This window comes from Caloenas nicobarica, chromosome 31, assembly GCF_036013445.1.
Source record: "Caloenas nicobarica isolate bCalNic1 chromosome 31, bCalNic1.hap1, whole genome shotgun sequence".
NCBI lineage: Eukaryota > Metazoa > Chordata > Aves > Columbiformes > Columbidae > Caloenas > Caloenas nicobarica.
This window is the reverse complement of record NC_088275.1, coordinates 2,497,659-2,518,296: the sequence shown is the minus strand read 5'-3', so window position 1 is coordinate 2,518,296 and position 20,638 is coordinate 2,497,659. Positions and strand designations below refer to the sequence as shown.

Below are 20,638 nucleotides of genomic sequence, written 5' to 3'. Positions count from 1 at the left end.
AAATAAATTCTTTGAAATTCTTCTTCCAGCAACTATTTGAGAACACCATTTGCGTAAAAAGCATACAAGTATTTTATGTTGTCCTGTAGTCTGTGTTCCTTATGCTTTAACTAAGAAAAACCATCACATCGAGCAAATGCAGAAAGAGCAGCACAACATAATTTTACTCTTATGGGGAAACTCAACAACGCTTCACCCAGGCAGAGCTGAGAACTCTCATTTGCTACTCCTCACATGATTATTTGATTGGAATTAACTTTACTGTAGAAGGAAATGCACATCAAACATCACATTTTAACATACTATATTACTCTAGGGAAAATAGCTCTTTTTTCCCAACACAAACCCAAAGATGAAGTCTGTGGTCATTCTTTTCCTAGAACAGAACCCTTTTCCTCAGCGCCAACAGTTCCCAGCTTTTCTGCGTATTGTGGTTTTCCTTTGCCTTGTTGTAGCCATACATTTATTTTTGGATTCTCCCTCATTTTTGGCAGTCCAGTTAGAAGCACGAGGAAAGGGTTTCTTCAATTATTTTGGGGGCTGGGGGTTTTTTTAGCTTCGTTTTGAATGAGACACACTCAAAGCAAAAACTGAACGATAACGTTACAGTTTCAAAACCAGAGGAGCATTCCCCAGGAGATAAAGCTCGAACTCAATGAAAAATCTCCCAAGAGGAGCAGCCCCAGCAATTCCAGTGCCCCAGGCTGTGCTCTGCAGAAAACACATTTTCTGCCACCCTGCTCTGGCAGCAGCTGCTGTCACAGACTTTTCTGTTCCCACCCGGCACGTTTCGCGGCCCCGGAGCAGCTGCTCGTCCCTCTGCGTTTGTGCCAGTCCTGCCCATCAATGGTCGACACCTGAAGAGCGTGCACTTCAAACACGGTATAATCTTACTCGGGTTGCACAGCTACGAGACTCGGGAATCAGAAGTAAAAACAACAGAAGAATTATTTTTATCTCATAACTTCTAAATCGATCTCATTCTCTCGTTCAGACGTTTGTCACGTTTATGATCAGTGAAACGGGTATTTTTTTCAGTATACAGAAACAACTCTTGCTGCCAAAATCAACAGACAGTGCTCTGTTTACTGCTGAATGTGGCAGTTTTCAAGTTGATAATTCTCATTACTTCATCATACAGCTCTTGGTATTTTACACTTTTCTCCAAGCCTGAATTGATGTGATTACATGAGAATGCCAGCTTCCCCTTTATCACAGAAAAATACAGATGAAGAAACCTGAAATCACGCTCCCTGAAGAACAGACACCAAGAGCCCCTTGTGTTTTAGATCCTCAGCAGTATGATTTTTTAAAACTAATTTTATCTGGGGAGCCGGGGGAGCAAAGGGAGGGGGAAAAGGCTAACTCGTCATCTTGGAACGTGCGGGAACGGCAAGGGGTAGTTTTATTAGTTCTTGCTTGCATTACAGATCAAAGAAACCCCTTTTTATGTAAAGACTCACCTGCACAAGGGGTAAAATAGTGTCTAAAAGGCCGCCTGTCCTTGGCAGGTCTAAATCTGGGCGCAAACGTGACCGGGACGGTTGTGCCATGGGCTCCTCGACTCGTGTGACGCAGGAACAACATCTTCACCAGCACCTGGCGGGACCTGCGGAGGCAGCGGCGCCGGAGGGTCCCGAGGAGCAGAACCCGCTCAGCCGCATTTCCACAATCCCAGCTCCAAATTCACACCTCGCTGTTTAACAAGGAGCAAGTTTCCGAGCCCTTCCCTTGGCCGGAGCACCCAACGCATCGCTGCCCTTTGACACAAGCACCCGCTTTCACATAAAGGTACCGCAAACCCTTTTGGGGACTGCGACTGTAGCAGATTTCACTAAAATTAGGCGATAGCTACAGCCGGGAGGGTGAGAAAAGGGGAAAACAGTGTCCGAGCCGAACAGACAAACTGCACGTTGCAGCACGAACTGCCTGAAAGCAACTTGAAAGAAATGCTCCTTTAAAAACCCAAACCCATGGTTTTAAGAGGTTAACCTGCCGATTTTGCGGTATCATTTCGCACTGGGAATGAGGCGTTTAGCGGGAGCTCTCCTCCCCTCAGCTCTCCACGAGCTCCTCCCGCCTGCACTCAGCGGCCTGCCCGCCTCGGAGGGCTGGGGACACACCGTTGGGAGGCAGCGGCCGTTCTGGGGGACCCGGCGGCTGAGGGGAACGGGCACTGTGAGGAAACGCAACGGCCATTGTGAGGAAGCGGCCATGAGGGGAACAAGCACCGTGAGGAAACGCAACGGCCATTGTGAGGAAGCGGCCGCTGAGGCGGCGCGCGCGGCTGGGCGGGCCCCGGCGAAGGGGCGGAACTGCGGCAAATCTCAGCCAATCAGCGGGCGGGGTTGGCGGCTCGGCCCCTGTCGCCCGGGGCCGGGGGACCCCGTGGGTGACGGTTTCCCGCTCTCGGGGCGGGGCGGCGGGGGCGCCCCCTACTCGGCGCTCGCTCACCTCATGGGGCGCCCCTGCCCCTGAGGGAGGAAGAGGAGGGGAAGCAGCGCGGCTGGAAGGGGGAAGATAAGGGCCGAGAGGGGCGGGAATGCGAAGGTGAAGGGCGACAAAAGCCGAGCAGGAGGGCGACGCACGGCCGCGGGCCTCCCCTCGCTGCCACAAAATGGAGGACAGCGGAGCCCCTGGGACGCGCTGGAGGCGGCGGGCTGAGGCACTGGAGAGCAGCGGGGTTCCCTCCGTCCCCGCGCGGGGAGCCGGACAGGTGCCTTCTGCAGCAAAAAAGGTGTTTTAGAGCAGAGAGACGCCGTGGCAGGGAGAGAACGGCTTTGTGGCAGGTCACGACAAGCTGCTCCCCGCCAACACAGCCCACACACCAAGTTCTTCCTGATTCTGAAGACATGCCTGCACAGCACTTGAATTTTCCTCGTCTCCTTTGCCGTGCGTGGACCAGGATGGAATGGCTTGGGTTTAGTTAATGTAAAACCAGAAGTATCCCCCAAAGGAAGACTAAACTTCGGTTAAAAAAAAAAAAAACCACAATCCTAAAGCTCAGGTTCCCCAGTTGGTGCAGAGGGAGCAAGAGGCAAGATGGGGCTTTAACGGAGAGGCAATTCTTAAAAATACCCCAGAAAACCAGCCCCATTTCTTGGGTAATCACTCGTTTAGCAGAAGAAAAGCCTGTTTAGTTACTGGCTTTCTCAAGTGCATCCAGGGGATTTTCGCCAAGTGCGCTGGACTGAGCCCAAACTGCAAACAATGCTGCGTGAGCTCCAGGGGAGAAGCTGCTTTTTTTTAAAAAAAAACCTTGTTCCTGAATGAGGAGAAGCTGCTTTCAAAGGGCTGCTGGGGACACCAAGGCAGGGTTTGTGAAAAGCAAAATGCAAACAGGCTCTCAAGTTTCATTTTTGACTCAATGGTATTGATTTCTATGGTACATAAAAGCCCTGTCAGCTCCAACACTATGTTAAACTCATCGGCAAATGCTCTAAGGGAACTATCGCGACATCACTTTGGCTTCTCCACAGCAACTTTCCTCAACATTCCAAGACCTAAAGTACCACAAAGTCCAAGTTCAGGCCCCAGAAAGCTCCACAATTCTGCACGTTTCCCCCACAACAGATAAAGAACAACCACCTCTTACTCAGTTCTGTAAGAAATATCACAATCTCCACGGCTGCACATACTAAAAGAAGTAATCCAATACAATAGTCTCAATTTATTTGAAATAATTCGGTCTGAAAACTTTTTTAATTTAAAATTTACAGCACACGTGGGGAGGAAACATGTTTTGTTACAACTAAAAATTCTCAGAAGAGTGCTGCAGGGTTGTTTTCTTTAACTTAACACTGTCATGGCTTTATTCAAAACACGGTTGCACAAAATCAGTTACTCCAAAGTTTAAGGAAAGAGTTTGATAAGGAACCGAAACACACTATATACATACTGCCATACAAAGAGCATTAAAATAGGACAAAACCTCTACAAAATATAAAACCCACCCTTACATATTTGCATGAAAAGACCACCCACCAAGCAGAAAAGTTTCAAAAGTTATCTGGAGGCTCTGCGTTACTCATTTGTTTAAAAAAAAAAAAAAACAAAAACAAACCACCGTTTAATCGCATGCCAAGCCGACAAATGTGAAACTCTACTTAGATGGTAACGCTGAGGAAAAGACAAAGTTCCGCAGGAAGTGAAGTTCTGTGCGAGGCCCAGATTTGGAGCCGGAGCAGCTGGGGCTGCGAAGTCGGTTTTAGGAAGCAGTAAGTCTGCCGGTCTCAGGGAAGCTCTGCCCACCCTGCCCAGTTTAGTCTGGTCTGTCCAATCCGCTCATCCAATGTCACAACTGGACTCGCTCGAACAAGACCAGCACTCAGATCATCTTAATCCAGCAAAATAGAATTTTTTGCTATTTAAAACTAATTTTGTATGCATCAGTAAAAGAGCGTTAAGGACAACCCTGACGACGAGGTACTTTAAAGTACACTTATAAATAATAGGTTTCAATCACTCGCTGAGACTAAAAAAAACCAGCAAAAAGATGGGAAAACACACATTTCTGGCTCAAAGCTGAGCACAAAGCAAGCGCCTCGAACACAGAGCCCCCATGACAGGATGGGATGCGCACTTACCTACGGTTTCTATTCATTCCGTATTCACACACAAACACAGGAACTCAGATTGTGGCTGCAAATGTAGTTTTACCTCTAGTGTCTTTACAGATATTAAAAAACCAAATGCAAGCCCATGGAGCCAGTTCATTTCCGAGGATTGCCTGACTCGCTTCCTTCGGGCGCCGCGAATGGCTGGCGATGCTTTACAGCTACATGAGGAACTATCCGTTAAGGCTCTAGTTGGGGAAAAAAAACCCAAAAAACACACACACAAGGAGTTGGGCTTTGCAGAACTTCAACCCTGCAGTATCTACCCTTGATTTAGCGTTGGAAGTCACATTTAAATCTGCTAGTGTGTGAAATCCCTATTCAATATTCACAGGTAACCCATCCAGAGGTGACCGGCTCTTCCTTAGCGCCAGGAAACCTCCCTCTTCCCCCCCTCGGTGTCTCCCCAGTTTAATGGCAGCTATTGTCAGCCAAGAGATATAAAAATAAGTCTCTCCAATAAAGCTGTGTGTGATATTTGGTTCAGTACCTACCGTGAAACAATGTCAATTAGTTTTATACCCAGACAACTGGTTTAAATCCCGGTCAGGACCGCAAGAGGAACGCTGGATGGTGGAACTTGTTTCGCAGTGGCTCAAACAGAAAACACGAATCCATTGGGGTGCAATTATTGAGATGCATTGGTCACGATCCGGCTGCTAGAAACAAAGCTCGTCTGCAGATCTCCTGTACTTGCGATGGAACAAGTTTCCACAGCCATTCCATATAAAAAAACCCTAAACTATGACCTAGTATTATACATGAACTCAAATGTTTTGCCTGCAACCAGATTTAAAAAGTTTACAAGGTGACCTGCGAAGAAAGAGTAACTTCTGTTCATCTTTCCCCCTTCAATGATTCTATAAAAGCGTGTGTGGGGGTGGTTTGGAAAAAAATGTGCTTGAAGGAGTTACCCGTTAACTTCTGCATTGGAAACGCAGAGATCTTCCAGCCAAACGCCATGATTGCTGCAGAATTCCCAAAATGACAATGCGAGAGCAAAGGGAGTGGAAGTTTAACCAAGACTTCTAGGGAAACGGTTGAAAACTACACATTATTTGCTTTTGTTCATACCTGCAATGACTATTTTGGAGAAAATGGAAGGATTACAACCCTTTCAGTTTGCCAAGATGCTTTCTTGAAGGTATCTAGTGAATACTCCAGCAAACACTGAACACCTGAACAAGCAGGGAAACCCAGGTAGACTTTACAACGTAACACGCAAAACGGGACAGAAGACTTGAAGGATATGACAGGAGTCACGTTTTCAAAAGCTGAAATAAAGGCGTCATCTAGTTGGTGAGTTAAAATAGAATCCCTGGTAAACTCAGACTAGAGTCTCATTTCAAAGAGACTGAATTTGCCATATAGCATTTTTGAGCTCAGTTTTCTAAGTATAAAAATCTTTAAACCTTGAAGGAAATTCCCAATATTAAACCCAGGTGAAATGGGTGTTTGAACTCTGGGCTAACGATGACCAACACAGCAAGCGTGTATAAAATTAAACACCTCCCAGTCCAAGTCTAGGGGGAAAAACTTGACAATGGCTTCAGTGATTATAGGGCTGAAAATTGTTTTCTACATACAGGTTCACTACCGGGCTATTATATCTTATTTGGAATGATAAAAAGGGCAAGAATAGTAAAACCACACTTCTTCTATAAAAAGTTAACATATTCTCTTCTGTAGGGACATCTATGGTACATGGAGACATACAGATCTGCATAATCACTATTGCGTATTCTGAACTGAAGAGTCTGGTCCTACTGGTGTCTCTAACAAATTAATCCTCCTCTTCCTCGCCTTCGTCTTCAGGCTCTCGTTTCCTCTTCTCCCCTCGCACGCCCTCTGCTAAGGAAAAGAGGGACCAGACATCTCATTATGTTCTGCTCAGACATTGGAAACCATTGTTTTATACTTTAGAAAATGTCACTGAAACAGCTGTTTGTTTGCAGTTGGTGTGTTCAGTGCTGTAACATCTCTGTGTTGCTTACGGCTCTCAAAAAAGATGTTTTTACAGGACTAAATAATTCACGCGGGCCATATTGAACCAAGTTCAAGCTAAGCACGGGATGTTCCATACAGGAATGATCAAGATGAAGTAGATTGATTAAAAAGTGTTTCTGTTAACATGTATTTGAGATTCCATTTTCATCTCTCCCTCACTTTTCAGGAGTTGCAAATACGCTGCCAAAAACCCCGTGGTTTCTGCAGATACCCAGTGAGATGGGTTCTGTTCTCTCACCAATAACCAATATGAGCATCTCGCATAAACACCTTGGAGCTTATTCTCAGCAACGCTCTGAATTCAGCCAGCCGACTGTGCGCTCTTGTGGTGAAATCACGAAATGCAATTTGGTCCAATCTAATACACTGATTTTCCAGCAGTCATTTCCTGCCCCATTAGCCATCCTGCCCCCCGCTTTGTTGTCTGAACAGATTCGAAGGCCATGTTTGCAAAAAGTGAACAATTAGCAGCGCTACATCAGAATTTCAGTTTTTCCAAGTGCAAGATCCATCTCCAAAACCTGCTCCGTTAGGCCAAGGGCACAGGTGAGATGGGGCCCAGTCTGGGGAGAAATTCTAGGGTTTATCTGCAGTTTACAGAGACACAGAACTGAGCCCCAGGATTCACACAGCACTTTGCTGCTCAGCGGAGTTTAAAGGAGGGTTAACAACAGAACTTCATGTTCCGCAAGATCCATCAGTTACACACACTCACTGCACAGTGCCTTAGAGCAGGAGGAACCACACACTGGCTTCTTTTGGGGTAAGCTTTTATGTGTCTGACTTCGGAGCAGCAATTTATGAAATGAGTGAGTTACAACCCTTGAAAAAAAGACCAGATAGAAAAAAAACATGATCAGAGTCCCGAGCTGAGCCATGGGACAGGAGTTTGGCTCCTCAGAGCTCCTTCTCAAGCCGAAAAAACAAATAACATTTCCAAAAATCTACACAAGAGTCCCTCTCCAGGTTGGGAAATTAAAACTAACTGTGGAGGAGGTGGACTGTCTCTCATTTTAGAAAACTGCTTCAATGGGAGACTTTGAAAACTGTCATTTCTTCCTTGGTTTTATTTGACAAGTGAGGAGACAAAAAATATCAAGCACTGCACAGCTATTTTATGACCTGTTCGAGCTCTCGCTTAAACCGAGCCTAAAATACTTCACACACCTTCAGAAACGGTCCAAACCCTGACTGACGCTGTTAAACCGCACAGCCCAAACTTGCAAAGAATCAATTTCAGCCACAACTTCAATAACTTCGAGAACTTACCTTCTTCCTCCTCATCGCCTCCTTCTTCAACATAGTCATCGTCATCATCTTCATCCTTGACAAAAACCGGGAGATGTTGTTACAATTGCCGTTTATCAAAGTGTTGCTGACAAGCTGATTCTGAGCAGAAATTCCGAAAACGCCACTAACTCTGGTCAGAGGTCACATTCCACATTTACTGTTTGCTACTGGACATTGGTACAAGGACGGGCAGCCCCACATTTCGCCACCCCAGCCCGGTTATTAACTGGCCCGGTATTTTAATTTCTTTTTTAATTGCAAAATGAACTGAAGAGGTCATGACAGCAAATAGAGATGACAAAATATTTTCACAAAATAATTGTTTCTATGTCAAAGGAATGGAGTTGTTGGGGTTTTTCCTCTTTTAAAGCTGACAGTTGAAAAATGTAAACCAAATAACAATGCGCAGCCCCGGAAAATTCAACAGTGGTGCAGGATCTCTGCCCTATGGGCACCACGTCAGGCCGTGAGGGCAAAGTCGGGTCTTACTGCTCTATCCATCTGCTGTATCACATTTTATACACGGGGTAACGGAACAAGTCAAAATGTGAAAGTATCAGAGCGCCCATCTGGCATTCGCCTTTCGAACACGGGAATTAAAATCCACGCTGGATTCCTTCATTGCGATTAGAACGGTACGTGATTTTCGTTTTGAAAATCCAGAGTAAAGCCAGACAAGATCTCTTTCTAAACTTTACATATTGCAAAGTTACATTTGTGAGCAAACCACGCGAGCACGAGTTAGGAGAACAAAATGAAGAACTCCAAAGAGGTGAGCTGAGGATTTTCTGCAGGAAATGGGAAGAGAACTCTTAGCAAAGGAACAGTCACGGCAGCGATGGCCATGGGAGTTCTGATCTGAAACGCCCGAGTCTTGTACAGACTCACAAAATCCGTGCCAGACACGGTAAAAAAAATAGCATTTATTACAGCAAAACCAGACTTGGCCTTTGTCTCATTGCACTTGAAGTACTGGTAACTCGTTGCTACTTCTTTCGCAAGACCAAGGTATTTCCTCTGTTCTCCCAAACAAAATTAATGTATTCTCCTTAGTATGTATTTCTGATCTGACAATTTAATTGGTAGCAGTGCGGAGTTTCGCAGTGTGGGGGAGAACGGCTTCGTTCGCTCAGAGAATAAAGAGGCTTCCCCGTTCTGCCCCGGGAAGGGCTGGGATTAAAGGGAACTTGGAAAATAACACCAAATCTGCAGGTGGTTTTTCTTCATTTCTTGGATTTGCTCTATTTGACAAACTTTACCTGGATCTCCTCTTTCATCAGGTAGGAAAGACCAACTTCCTCCTCCTCTTCTCCCTCCCCCAAATCGGAGCCGCCGTCATCTTCATCATCTTCCTCTTCGTATTCTCCGGGAGGCCCAGCTTCATCCTCATCCTCATCATCGTCGTCTTCATCTCCTTCTGGAACGACGGACACACTTAGATGCTAAAAAGTTAAGTTTGATTAATTCCCCTTTACGCAAGTTGGTACACCCCAGGTCACTCTAGCTGGAATGCTTTTCTCCAGAAGGGCTTTTAAATTTTTTTTTTTAACGCAAGCAACATGTGGGTAACAAGTATGATTTTAATCAAGCTAAATCTTCCTTTTTTTAAAAATTTCCCTGAAGAAAGGCTCCCGATGTTTGCACATCACTCGCTTCAGGCAACGCTCTCCCCGCCTGCAGCAGCTCTGTATGCAAACGCCTGCGAGGGAGCTGAAAATGTGTCTAGTGGAAGGGAAAGAGAAGCTTTTCTATAGAATCAAACCCTAAAATATTTAAAACTAACTTAACATATCACGTTTTCCTGTTATTTAATCACTCTCTAGTCACTATGAAACACCTACAGTTCCAAAGAGATTCTCTCTCATTTCATGTCAGTGTCTGGAGCATCTCATCACTTTCAGTTAAGCGAACTACAAGAAATGACAAGGTGATTCAGCACTTAAATTCGTTTTCAAGTTAATAACCTATTAATCTACTTTCAAATACCGGGTTTATTTTCACATTCCAAGTATAGACTTTGGCTTTCACCGAGTTCTTTCAAACACAGGCTTCAAAACAGGATGTGTCTGAGTAGCCGGCAGCAGTTAAGCCCTTACAAAAACCAGTCAAATGACAGTTTTTCATCCCAAATCATGTGTTTGGCCCCTCGCTTTGTATCACTCAGTAGTTCTAGAAGTTGTAGCCAGTTTTTTTTACCCTCATCGTCATCATCTTCCGAGTCGGGCGCCTCGTTGTCCTCCTGATCGAAGCCGTCCAGGTAGGTGATCTGCTGCAGCAGCTCGAAGATGCTGTCCCTGTAATCCTCCAGGTTCGTGATCTCACAGTTGAACAGGTCAAGGCTCTTCAAGTTCTTGAGATTTTGCTGAAAATAAACCAAAAAGAGGTTTTTTTCCCCCTATTTCTTGATGCGGCACTTGAGGTTCCAGCACGGTCACAGCCCCAGTACCGTTATTAACCACACAGCCGGCTACGGAACGGAGTTTCTCCCCATCCTTTCTTTTCTCTTCGGCAGTTTGCTCCCCAGAAATCCAACCTGCGGCTCTAGAAGCTGTTTGCAGCAGTCGGAACAACGACTGGCGGTGCTTTTGCGGCACCGCTCGCACCCAACACACCCTCGACGCTCCAGACCCACGTTTTTGGGGTCGTTTGCTGTTTGTTTGAGCAATCGCGGCCACAAACTTCCCAACTCCAGCAGCCGCTCGCTCAACAGTTTGACTCATTTCATTATGGCACCTTGCGAGGAGCAGGAGGCGCTGGGCAGATTTCCAACCACCATTTCTGAACAATACGCACTAGTTTTTTTTCTCACCTTTCGGACTTTACCCACATCCAGAACGAGCCGTCTGCCTGGCTTGGCAGGATCAAAATCATTCTTCTCTAAAGCACCGTCACTGCTTTAGTTTTGGGTTCAAACACCGTTAAAGTAGATGAAGAATCTTTACGAGCACTTTTAAAAATCTGCAGCCTGTATCTAAGTCCTAAAACCCCCCTGATTAGCTAGAAAAATGGGAGTGAAATAACTTGGCTTTTATTTCCAAGACAAAGCAGAAACTCCAGAACCTCCTCAGTCCATCCTGTCCCGAACAGAGGGCGCTGGACAGCGGCACGTCCGCAGGGACTGTCACTAATCGCCGCGACATTAATTAATCCAGTCAGGACCAGCCGCAACAGTGGCAAACCCAAAAGGCTGCACTATCCGTTTCACCCCTTTTTGCCATTTCTCTGCTTGAAAAACCCACTTGCGCCCAGCCCTTCCAGCTCTTCGCACCATGCCATTGCAGAAAACATTAAATTCGTTTATTCTTGATTGAAAATATAGTATCTAATCGACTGAAATTTTCAATTCGTACTCACGAGAGCTTCCACAGTGCCGAGATCTTTGATTTTGTTGCCACTTAGATTGAGATAGGTGAGATTTGGACACCGTTCTGCCAGGACCTCCAGCCCTCCTGAAATGACGTTGTCGCTCAACTCCAACTATTATACACAAAAAATTTAATAAATTAAACCATTAAATGCTTGGCTTTTTACCATTACAATCAAACCGCATCGTTTTGAACCGCTCGCTCTTTAACCCAAGAGTTTAATCACAAAGAGTTTCATCGCAAATCCAAACAGCTGAAGAGTCCCACAAGTTAACGAGCGCTCATTGCGTTGAGGCTTCGCTTGTCAAAAAGTTACTTTTACTTTGAGAATTATAAAGTACTCTTTAAAACCTCGTGGGTTTGGCTACTTCAAGTTAGGATTAGCGTTTATTGTCCCAGGAGTTGTTGACCAAGCCCCACTTGGCTGTAATTCATTGGAGATACCCAAGGCAATTTGAGATCTTAAATTAAAAAAGCAAAAGCAATGCATGGGACGTACCTTTCGGAGCTTGCTCAGGGTGGGGAGCTTGGCCAGCGACGTGAGCTCCACGTTGGCCATGCTGAGGAACTCCAGCTCTTTGAAGGAGTCGCTCAGCCCCTCGATCTCGCCGTTGCTGGAGCGGCAGTTGTCCAGCACCAACTCCGTCACCTTCCAACGGGACACAAACCGCCCGTCAGTCCAACGAGCCCCAAAACCCCCCACGGCTCGGCTGAACCGCAACTCGGGGACTGGCAAAGAGCTGCTTGGGTTTAAATTTAGACCAGACTTGTGGTCCAAAATCACTGACACCCGCCTATCGAAATAAACAAAATGCAACGGCTTCTCGGTCCTCTGAGCATCCTGCAAAAACTTGCAGCTCAGCCCAAATTCTGTTCACGGACACTTTTGGCCCTTATACACAAGCAAACCATTAATGTGTTTCTAACAAAAAATCTAATAACTTAATCGCGCATCTCCAAACCGTCCCGTTCCTTTCCGAACCCTAAACCTTCTGGCTCCAGGAGCGAGTTGCGCAGGTTAATTAAAGCCAAATTAAATAACTCCCTCATGCCAAAGCCACAAAAACGACGAGATAATCGATCCAGGTCGTGTACTTTGACAAGCGGTAACAAGGAGCACCAGATTAATCTGAATTATTTTATCTCCAGTGGAACATACCACTCATTAGCAAGGCCGCTAACGAAGCGACTGGACACTTTTAAATAATAACATTTTAAGAAGCCTCCAAGGGGCCCAATTTCCCAGCCCTGAGTCAAATATCGCTGTTGTTTGTTATGTTTTTCTAGCAGAAAACGTGACTCCGAACAAGCACCAAGTTTCCAGGTGTTCAGAGCTTCGCCCAGAGGCCGCTGCAGGTACCAGCGAAACACGCGCCCTTTGGGGAAATTCACTATTTTAGGCACTTTTTTCCCCCCAAAAATCCCCCATCAGACGGGTCACCCTCGCAGTGATAGCGACGTACCTGGACTTCACTCCCAGGTGCTGGTTTGTTCTTTTTTCCTTTTTTTTTTTTCTTACCGACCTCAATACAAACCCAGAAACACGAGTGGGGCAGCGGCTCCGTGGGGTGACGGGGGGAGGAGCAGCGCACGTGAGCTCCCAAATTTCCAGCTTTTTTTTCCTTTTTTTTTTTGTATTTTTTCAAAGAAACGGGAAGTTGGTGGCGGAGGGACACGGGTTAATCTGGGGGTGGGGTTGGGGGTGGGGGTCTCCCCATCGCGCACCCGGCGGGAAGGAGCAGAAGAAAAATAATTACATTAAAAAAATAATTTACAAAAAAAAAAAGAGATGAGGGCAGGGCGGAGGGCGCGCCCGTGACCTGTTTACTCGCAAGTTGGCGGCGCGGGGATTACCGGCGGGTGCGGGCCGGGGACCCGCCCGCGGCCCTCGGCCCAACTTCAGGGGGACCGAGGGGCGACCCCGCGGCGGGAAGTTGGCGGGAAGCGGGGCGGGGAACGCGGGTCCCGCCGCTCCGGGGCCGCCGCTTCCGCCCGCGCCCCGCGGGGCTCCTGCGCCACGCTTGACCCAGATTCGGCGGCGCCGCCGGGCCCGCCTGGCCTGAGGCGGCGGAGCCCCGGCCGTGCGGGGGCGGGAGCGCGGCCCGCCGCCCCGCCGCCCCTCACCTTCTCGGGGGCCCGGTTCCGCAACTCCAGGATGATGCGCTTCTTCATCTCCATCGCTCCCCCCCCTCCTCCCGCGGCTCCGCACTAGCGAGGGAGGGCGAGCGGGTGACCGGCCGCGGAGGCGCGGGGGCGGCCGCCGCCGGGAGGCAGAGCCGGGAGTGGGGAGGGGAACGCCGCGGGCAGCCGCCGCCGCCCCGCTCCGCACGCAGCTCCGGCCCCGTCAATGGCCGCTCGCACACTGAGCCTCCATGACATGGCGCATGGCGCCCCCTCCCAACGCCACGGCCCCGCCCCGGGGCGGGGCTTCCTCCGCGCCGCCGCCCTTCTCATTGGGCCCGCCGCGCCGCGGGGGGCGCCGCGCCATTGGCTGACCGCGCTGCCCGTCCGGCGGCGCGGCCGCTTAAAGGCGGGGGAAAAAAAGCGCGGAGAGGGCGGGGTTTGCCTTTTCGCGCGCGCGGGGGCTGGCGGGAGCGGCGCGCCGGAGCACGTGGTGGCGGGGCGGCCACGCGTGGGGCTGCGCGCGGCGCGGCCGGAAGCCGCGAGCGGCATTTTGCGCGTGGCGCTTTGCACGCGTGCGTGGGGCGGGGGCGGCGGGGCCGGTCGCACCGGGGGCGGGTTCCACGGCAGGGAGGGGGCTGGCGTGTCCCCTGTCGTGCGGGGCTTGGCGTGTCCCGTTCCGCGGTGTGAACTGCTCGCGAGGTTTGCGCTCCCTGCTCCCTCCCGCGGGGGGATGTTGCATCCGCTGGTGTACGGTGGCGCGGGGGGGGGGGCTGTTCGCACGGGGATGAGGCTCCAGGCAGCGGTTTGCACGGGGGATCTTGCGGGAGGGGTTTTGCATGCAGGGCTGCATGCGGAGGTGCACAGCGGGCGTTGAGCGCCCAGCTGCACGGCGGCACTTTGCACCGAGTTCTCCCGCACGGGGAACCGCAGGCAAGTTTTTGCACGCGGGGTTTCGCACGCCTGGCTGCGTGGGCTGCAGGTGGAGGTTTGCACGCCCAGCTGTGCCGCGCTTTGCACACCCGGGAGTTCCACCCTCTCCTGCAGGCAAAAGGGACGCTGAGACGGGCACTTCCCAGCTCGGCTTGTGCTGGCAGAGCCGCCCTGGTGCATCCTCCGTATGTGCAGCCGCTGCAGCAGAGCAGAGCTCACCACAACCAGCAGCGCTGCGCTCAGCGCTCCGCTTCGGATTCCAGTCCTGTCGCTGCCCTGGTAGCATCTCCTCGCCAATGGTTCCCCGGCCCTGTGGTCAAAATTGCCAAAAAGCCACAATTGGATGATGCACAAACTCCTCCAATGTGGAAATGCGCAGGGGGGGATGCGATGCCAAAACAAAACCCGCTGGGTCCTGCCAGGTCTGGCTAAATATCGGTCTGGGGTTCTACAAAGCTGCCATCGTTGCTGTTAGTTTGCATTATTTTATGTTAATATGCACAAAACCAGCTTTGCAAATATATCGGGGAAAGTAGATGCACGAGCAAACAGCCATGCAACTGCGTAGTTCTTTAATTTTGAGCTGTGTGTGGTTTGTATACATCTGGAAACACGGAAAACTTCTGCTGTTTAAAATTAAATACTATTTGCTTATTTATTTAAAGCTTTGCTCCTGGAAGATGGTGCTCATCAGCCGCTGAATCACTCACACCCCCAATGCTGAGCACAGTGTTGGTCCCTCCTAGACAAGCAAATCTAAATATTTATACGTTAATTCTTTTAACTGGGAGACATAAACAGCCGGAGACATTTTGGCAACTTGGTGGCAGAACAAAAAAAAGAAAAAAAAAAAGCAACGTGAATCTCTGCTGCTGTGTTCGACTTTGTGTAAACCGAGCAGAGAAAATATTTCCTGTTTCAGGAGCGAGTGGTGAGAGTTCAGCCGGTGCTCTGCTTATTTGAGAAGGGGTTAAAAATGGGCTCAAAAAGACCCAATCCAGGCCATATTTGGTCTGGAAGGTGGTTTGTTTTATTTTAGGGGGTCTCGAATGCGAGGTTACCCACGGATGGAGGAAAAATAAGGGGAGGTTTTGCCGAAGGGGAGGATCTGTTGCGATGCTGCTCGTGGTTTGAAGGGCTTTGTCCAAAATCTGGATTTATCTGTGGTAGCTCATCTGGAAATGCTCAAAAACAGGCATTGAGGAATCAAAGTTCCTTGAAGCTGAGGGAGGATCTCACCCCAAGCGAGTCCCTTTGCTGGTCTGAGAGGCCACATAGAAAACGGGAGGAAAATGGGAAACTTGAAGAATAAAAGGAGAATTCTGCCCTTTGGTTTGGTTTGGATCCAGTTGCTCCGTGTGATGCTGATAGAAACGGTTCATGTTCCCTTGTCGGGGCTTTAAGATCTGACGTGAGGTTGGTGTTGGTGGATGTACCAGGACACTTGAGGACAATAATTATAAATAATAAAGGCAGACGGGTCCCAACCTTCATCAGGAATGGGTTAAATCTGCCCAAAGTCAAGTGTCCTTCCCCAAAACACCATCCTCACCTTAAAAAAGAGGGTTGCGAACCCCGAGAGCGTGAGCAGCACCGTTTATTTCTCCAAAGAGTTTGATAAGAAAACACCAGGGACCTTGAGGGACCTTCTTGGCTGGCGATCAGTGGGGAAGGTTTTCAAAACCAGAGGGAAATCCTCTTTGTGCTAAAGCAGCTTATCCCGGGGAGGTTTGAGAGCCAAGCAGAGAAATGGGGGAAATGGGGGAAAACGACTCGCTGGAAGCATCGGGGGATGGAGTCGCTCCCGGCTTCACCGTCCGAGAGGAATCCCAGGGGAGATCTTGGTTTTTAGAAACACGCGTGTGCCTTTGCAAAGAAAAATAATCTCAATAATGACTTGAACTCACTATTTTCACTGCTACAAATGTGTTTGCTCACTCTTAGCGTCACGTGCAAGGCCCGTAACGGGAAAACTGGGATTTTGCCCCAGGTTGGACCCTGGGGATGGGCTGGAGCAGAACGCGGTGCTGCTGGAAGGTGCATTTAGTGTCGCAACAAATCAGAGTATTTCTAAATTAAAGAGATTTTGGTGAATCAAATCAGCACTGAGGTCGTTTCCAGCTATACATCGTTAGTCGTAATTAGGTCAGGAAATATCCTAACGCTGCTATAACCCGAATATCGTTTTTGGCCCTTCTGGGCTTGAAGCGAGCCGTAAGACTTCAGCTGGGCTTTTGCAATAAGCTGGGCTTAGGCTCTGTGTCTCCACGTATTTAACTTGGCCGCATAGTCGGGTTTGTCTCTCACATTTCTGCACCAAAATAACCCATTTCTGGCACGGTTTATTCTCCATGGGGAGCTGCGTTGGTCAGAGGGATTTTTTTTGGTCCAGCTTCTCCGTGCGCTGCAGATAACGCTGCTGCTTCTAGGAAATAATCAGTATTAAGAGTAATTCTGGAAGAAAACCTAATTTTAAACCTTCTGCCTGCTTTTTCTAGCTGTTAGCTTATTTATACGTTCTGGGTTGAGATGCTTGGAAAGATCCTTTTGACGGGACAAGCACTATATATGGGACAAGTGCTATATATATAATACATATATTCTTACATTTATTATTCCTCGTTTACTGGTGTTTTCTGATTATTTGCCAAGCGGCTGCGAATGAAACCGCCGCAAACCTCAGGGCACGGACGGTTTGTCCCCAAAACGGGGCATTTAATGTAGAGAAGACGGGACGTGGCAAAAACCCGCGTCTGGTCCCCAAAGCGCCAGGATTTTCCTGGGGAAACGGGGGGAAAATCGGAGCTTGGGGGCGGCCGGGGCTGCGGCTTCACGCCAGAGACCAAACACCCATGGTTAGTGATTTATGTATTTTATTGGCAGGAGTTCATATTTACAACAGAATCGTAGGAAATAGGAAAGGACCGCGTCGTTACAAAGCTCTTCGGCGCTCGCTCAACGTTTCTGGTGTCGTCTGTCGGCTGGAAACTCGGGACGTAAAGTCACGACGGCGCTAAAAACGGAGGCGGCCGCTCGTTCCGAGGGCGTCGCTGCCACCGCGGTGACGATTTTCTGTTCTTGGTCGAAGCTGTTGCCTCCGTAACGAGGGGAAAAGGTGAGGAAGCGGCTGCCACGTCCTCCTATTGTGTTTCCATCTGCATTTGGGGGATTTGGGTGCACCTGGGAGACCAGAGAGCTGGGAAAAAAGGGCATTTGGGGGTTTGAGCAGTGAAGGCGCCTGGGGCTGAGCTAAAAGGGTCTTCACACCGTTGGGTGCTTTGGCGAAATACCCAAAAACGTCTTTTTCAGGTCACTAGTAGCAATGCAAAGCCGCTCTGGTTGTCCCTGGCGGGACGCCCGCGAGGTCCAATGATATTTCAATGATTTTGCAAAGCTGCGAGGCGCCGCTTGCGTAGCAAGAATTGGATTTCCCCGCTTTAAAACGCGCTTGCGGTGAATGTTTAAACCCTCGGGGGCTTTAGTACCTTTGCAGGGGGTCAGAGCAGCAAACGCAGGAGGCCGAGCAGGACGACGAGCGGGAGGTGACAGCGCAGGGACGACCCCACCGACTCCTGGAACTCCTGCAAACAAACCGGCGAAAATCACCCGCGTTTAACGCCCTCAAAGCCGGTTCCGGAGCCCCCGCCGAGCTCGGTGGTTCAAAGATCGGCATTTTGAATCCATTTATCTATTTTTGCGACAGGCCCCATTTGTTCGGAAATGGGAAGAAAAAGTCCAACTCACCTCGTAGGAATACATGGTGGGTATTAACGTGGTGTTCTCCGAGTAATATTCTACTGTTGCGTACAAGTAATCACCTGCAATTAAAGCATTGTCCTGATGAGTCTGTATGAATATTGAGTATAACGAGGCATCGGACCCACTCAAGCTATTATATTCGTGTCAAATAAGACCAAGCATCGATTCTAGAGGTTGAAAACTGAATTTTAGAGGTGGGGGCTGCGCGGGTGCGGGAGGGGTTTGCTTTGGCGGAAACCAAAGCGAATTTCTGCCCAGGAACATCTCCCAGGGCTATTTCTGCCCTTAGCCCATCTCAATAGTTATTTTTATTTCAACAAGGGGTGATTTCAGACAATAACAAGAACCCCTGGCGGCATAAAACCATCTTTTAATGCTGCTTTTAACCTCGGTTTGTGTTTTACACTGCCCTGCTTCAAGCATTGCTTAATTTATAGTGACCGGACCTATTCTGTATTAGGGGATATATTCCCTTAGATTGTGACATTATTATTGTGCAGCGTTTCCCCTCCGAATAGCCAACGCAATTAAAATTAATCCCAATAACTCGGTTAATTAACTGCTGCTTGGCCTGGGCACCCTGGAACCAGCCCCACGGAGCGGATTCGTCAAACCCTCGTCATTTATCTTCATTTATTTGTGCAGATATTTCTGCAAAACTCCGATGCCGGGAGGACCTGGGCAGCCCCTTCATTTCCTCCTTTTTCCCCTGAGCTGAACTTCAGCGGCTCTTCGGTGCCTCCGCCTCGCTCGTGATGGGCAAAGCATCGTTTCCGACCCCACTTATTCCATTGTACTCACGGAACTTGCATAAAACGGTGGAAAAAAGGCAAAATTTCTCACTGAAACGTGACGCGTAGTCGTATAAAAACTCTGTGATCTCCTCGTCTTCTCCTATTTCAGCATCCCCTAAAAAACAAACGGAATAAACGGTTCGCCCGGCACCGCGCGCGGGGACTCGTGTCTCCAGACACGTGAATAATTTCCCCGATTTATTGGCGCTTTGAGCCGAACCCGGTCCCTGGAGGGAGCGACGGCTCCGTGGTCGAATCCCAGACTTCCCAACAAACCCCATCGCGCTGCCGAGCAGAGTTGTCCCGGCTGGGCTGTTTTCCCCTTTATTTTTGGCACAGATGCCCCCGGACAGGGAGATGCGGCCCCAGCTCCCGTTCCTGCACCCACAGGTATTTTGGGGGGTCTCAAAACTCTGCTTTCAGCCACTCGATTCCCCACGTGCCTTTTGCTGCAGAACCGCCCGAGGCTCCGAAAGGAGAATTTGGTTCCCTGGGGTCGCTATAAATAGATTGGTGAATTTATAAGTCATGTCAAGTCACTCGCTTCCCTTTTCCAACTGCGAACGGGTTTTCTTCCTTTCAGGCCCTTATAAAGCAGATTAATAATTGGGGATATTACTGTTACGATAATCGCATACTCCTGTGGTTATACAATAAGACGCTCGTAATAATGAGATGCTCGTAATAATGAGATGCTCATAATAATGAGATGCTCGTAATAATGAGATACTTGTAATAATAAGATACTTGTAGTAATAAGATACTCGTAGTAACAAGATACAATAATTGAAGATATATTTGAATGCTTATATGTGTTCTTATGTGCTCCTATATAAATAGAATATTAATTATAGTCTTAGAATACTAAGTTCTACTCCTAATAACACTAACGATGCTGTTAATTGTGCTCAGGGCCAGCGATAGATCCAGGTACCGTGTCTCAAACTTGTCACCGTTTCTCGCCGGCGCCCCGAGTTTCTCAGCGTCCCGAACCTCTCGGCATTAGGAAACGATCCCAAACCGGCGCCGCAGCCTCGAAGTTTCAGCGCGAGCACCAAACCCGGGGGCGGGAGCGTGGGATCCGCTCTGCCCCCCGCCCCGAGCTTTTGGGGCAATTCGGCCCCAAACCGGGAGTCGCACGGACCTTCCCACGCTCCGTCCTCCCACCCGGCTCCTCCTTCGGAGCTTCGCTGGGAAAGTTCCTCCCGATTTATTTTCGCTGGAGCCGCGCTAAGAAAAATACTGTGGGGAAGCAGCTGGAAATTCCGACCCCTCCGAACCCCCATCGCGGGTGTGCTCGGCCCTAATTAACTGCAGGGTAATTAAGCAGCTCCCGGGGTTTTCCTCCCGGAGTTACCCCAAGCGCCCACCTCGTACTTCAGGAAATCCTGTTTATTTTAGTCTATTTTATTTATCCCTTGCCTGGGTCTCCCTTAATCCCTCCCAGCTGTATATCGCAAATTATTTTGCGTGCAAGATGGGAAACGTTAATTATCAGACTTCATTGTCTAAGCGCACCCTTTATTCTTTATTCTCCAAAAACGCACTTTAGTCTTCAAACACACTCTCTATTCTTGACTATATTCTCCAAACCCACACTTTATTCTCCAAACCCACGCTTTATTCCACAGCCTATATTCTCCAAACACAATGTATATTCTCGGTATATTCTCCCAAAACACACTTTCCCGTAACTTTTACTAATTGCATCACGTTTTCCTTTTTCTCCCCCAGTCTCCCAGCGAACACCCCA

At 48.7% G+C, this 20,638-nt stretch overlaps 1 protein-coding gene across 3 annotated transcripts; it reads right to left on the bottom strand.

Moving 5' to 3' along the window:
* Window positions 1-3,657: 3,657 nt before the first annotated feature.
* ANP32E (acidic nuclear phosphoprotein 32 family member E) lies at window positions 3,658-13,688 on the bottom strand. 3 transcript variants are annotated; one of them, XM_065653747.1, is made up of 7 exons: window positions 13,403-13,688; window positions 11,778-11,927; window positions 11,268-11,390; window positions 10,110-10,275; window positions 9,173-9,330; window positions 7,893-7,947; window positions 3,658-6,467 (listed from the first exon to the last, which is right to left on the bottom strand). In XM_065653747.1, the coding sequence occupies exons 1-7, from the start codon at window positions 13,454-13,456 to the stop codon at window positions 6,400-6,402; spliced, it is 774 nt and encodes a 257-aa protein (XP_065509819.1). In that variant the 5' UTR covers window positions 13,457-13,688; the 3' UTR covers window positions 3,658-6,399. The 3 variants fall into 3 exon arrangements, with proteins under 3 accessions (XP_065509819.1, XP_065509820.1, XP_065509821.1); XM_065653748.1 differs by having other exon boundaries at window positions 3,658-6,464; XM_065653749.1 differs by having other exon boundaries at window positions 9,173-9,327.
* Window positions 13,689-20,638: the final 6,950 nt, after the last annotated feature.

What these genes read in the sequence shown, in the direction of transcription:
- ANP32E (XM_065653747.1), bottom strand. Translation starts at nt 13,456, where the DNA reads ATGGAGATGAAGAAGCGCATCATCCTGGAGTTGCGGAACCGGGCCCCC. An exon ending in GGAAGATGATGACGATGAGG is followed by an intron (nt 9,331 to 10,109) that starts GTAAAAAAAACT and finishes CCGTCGTTCCAG; the next exon opens with AAGGAGATGAAGACGACGAT. An exon ending in AGGCGATGAGGAGGAAGAAG is followed by an intron (nt 6,468 to 7,892) that starts GTAAGTTCTCGA and finishes TCTTTTCCTTAG; the next exon opens with CAGAGGGCGTGCGAGGGGAG.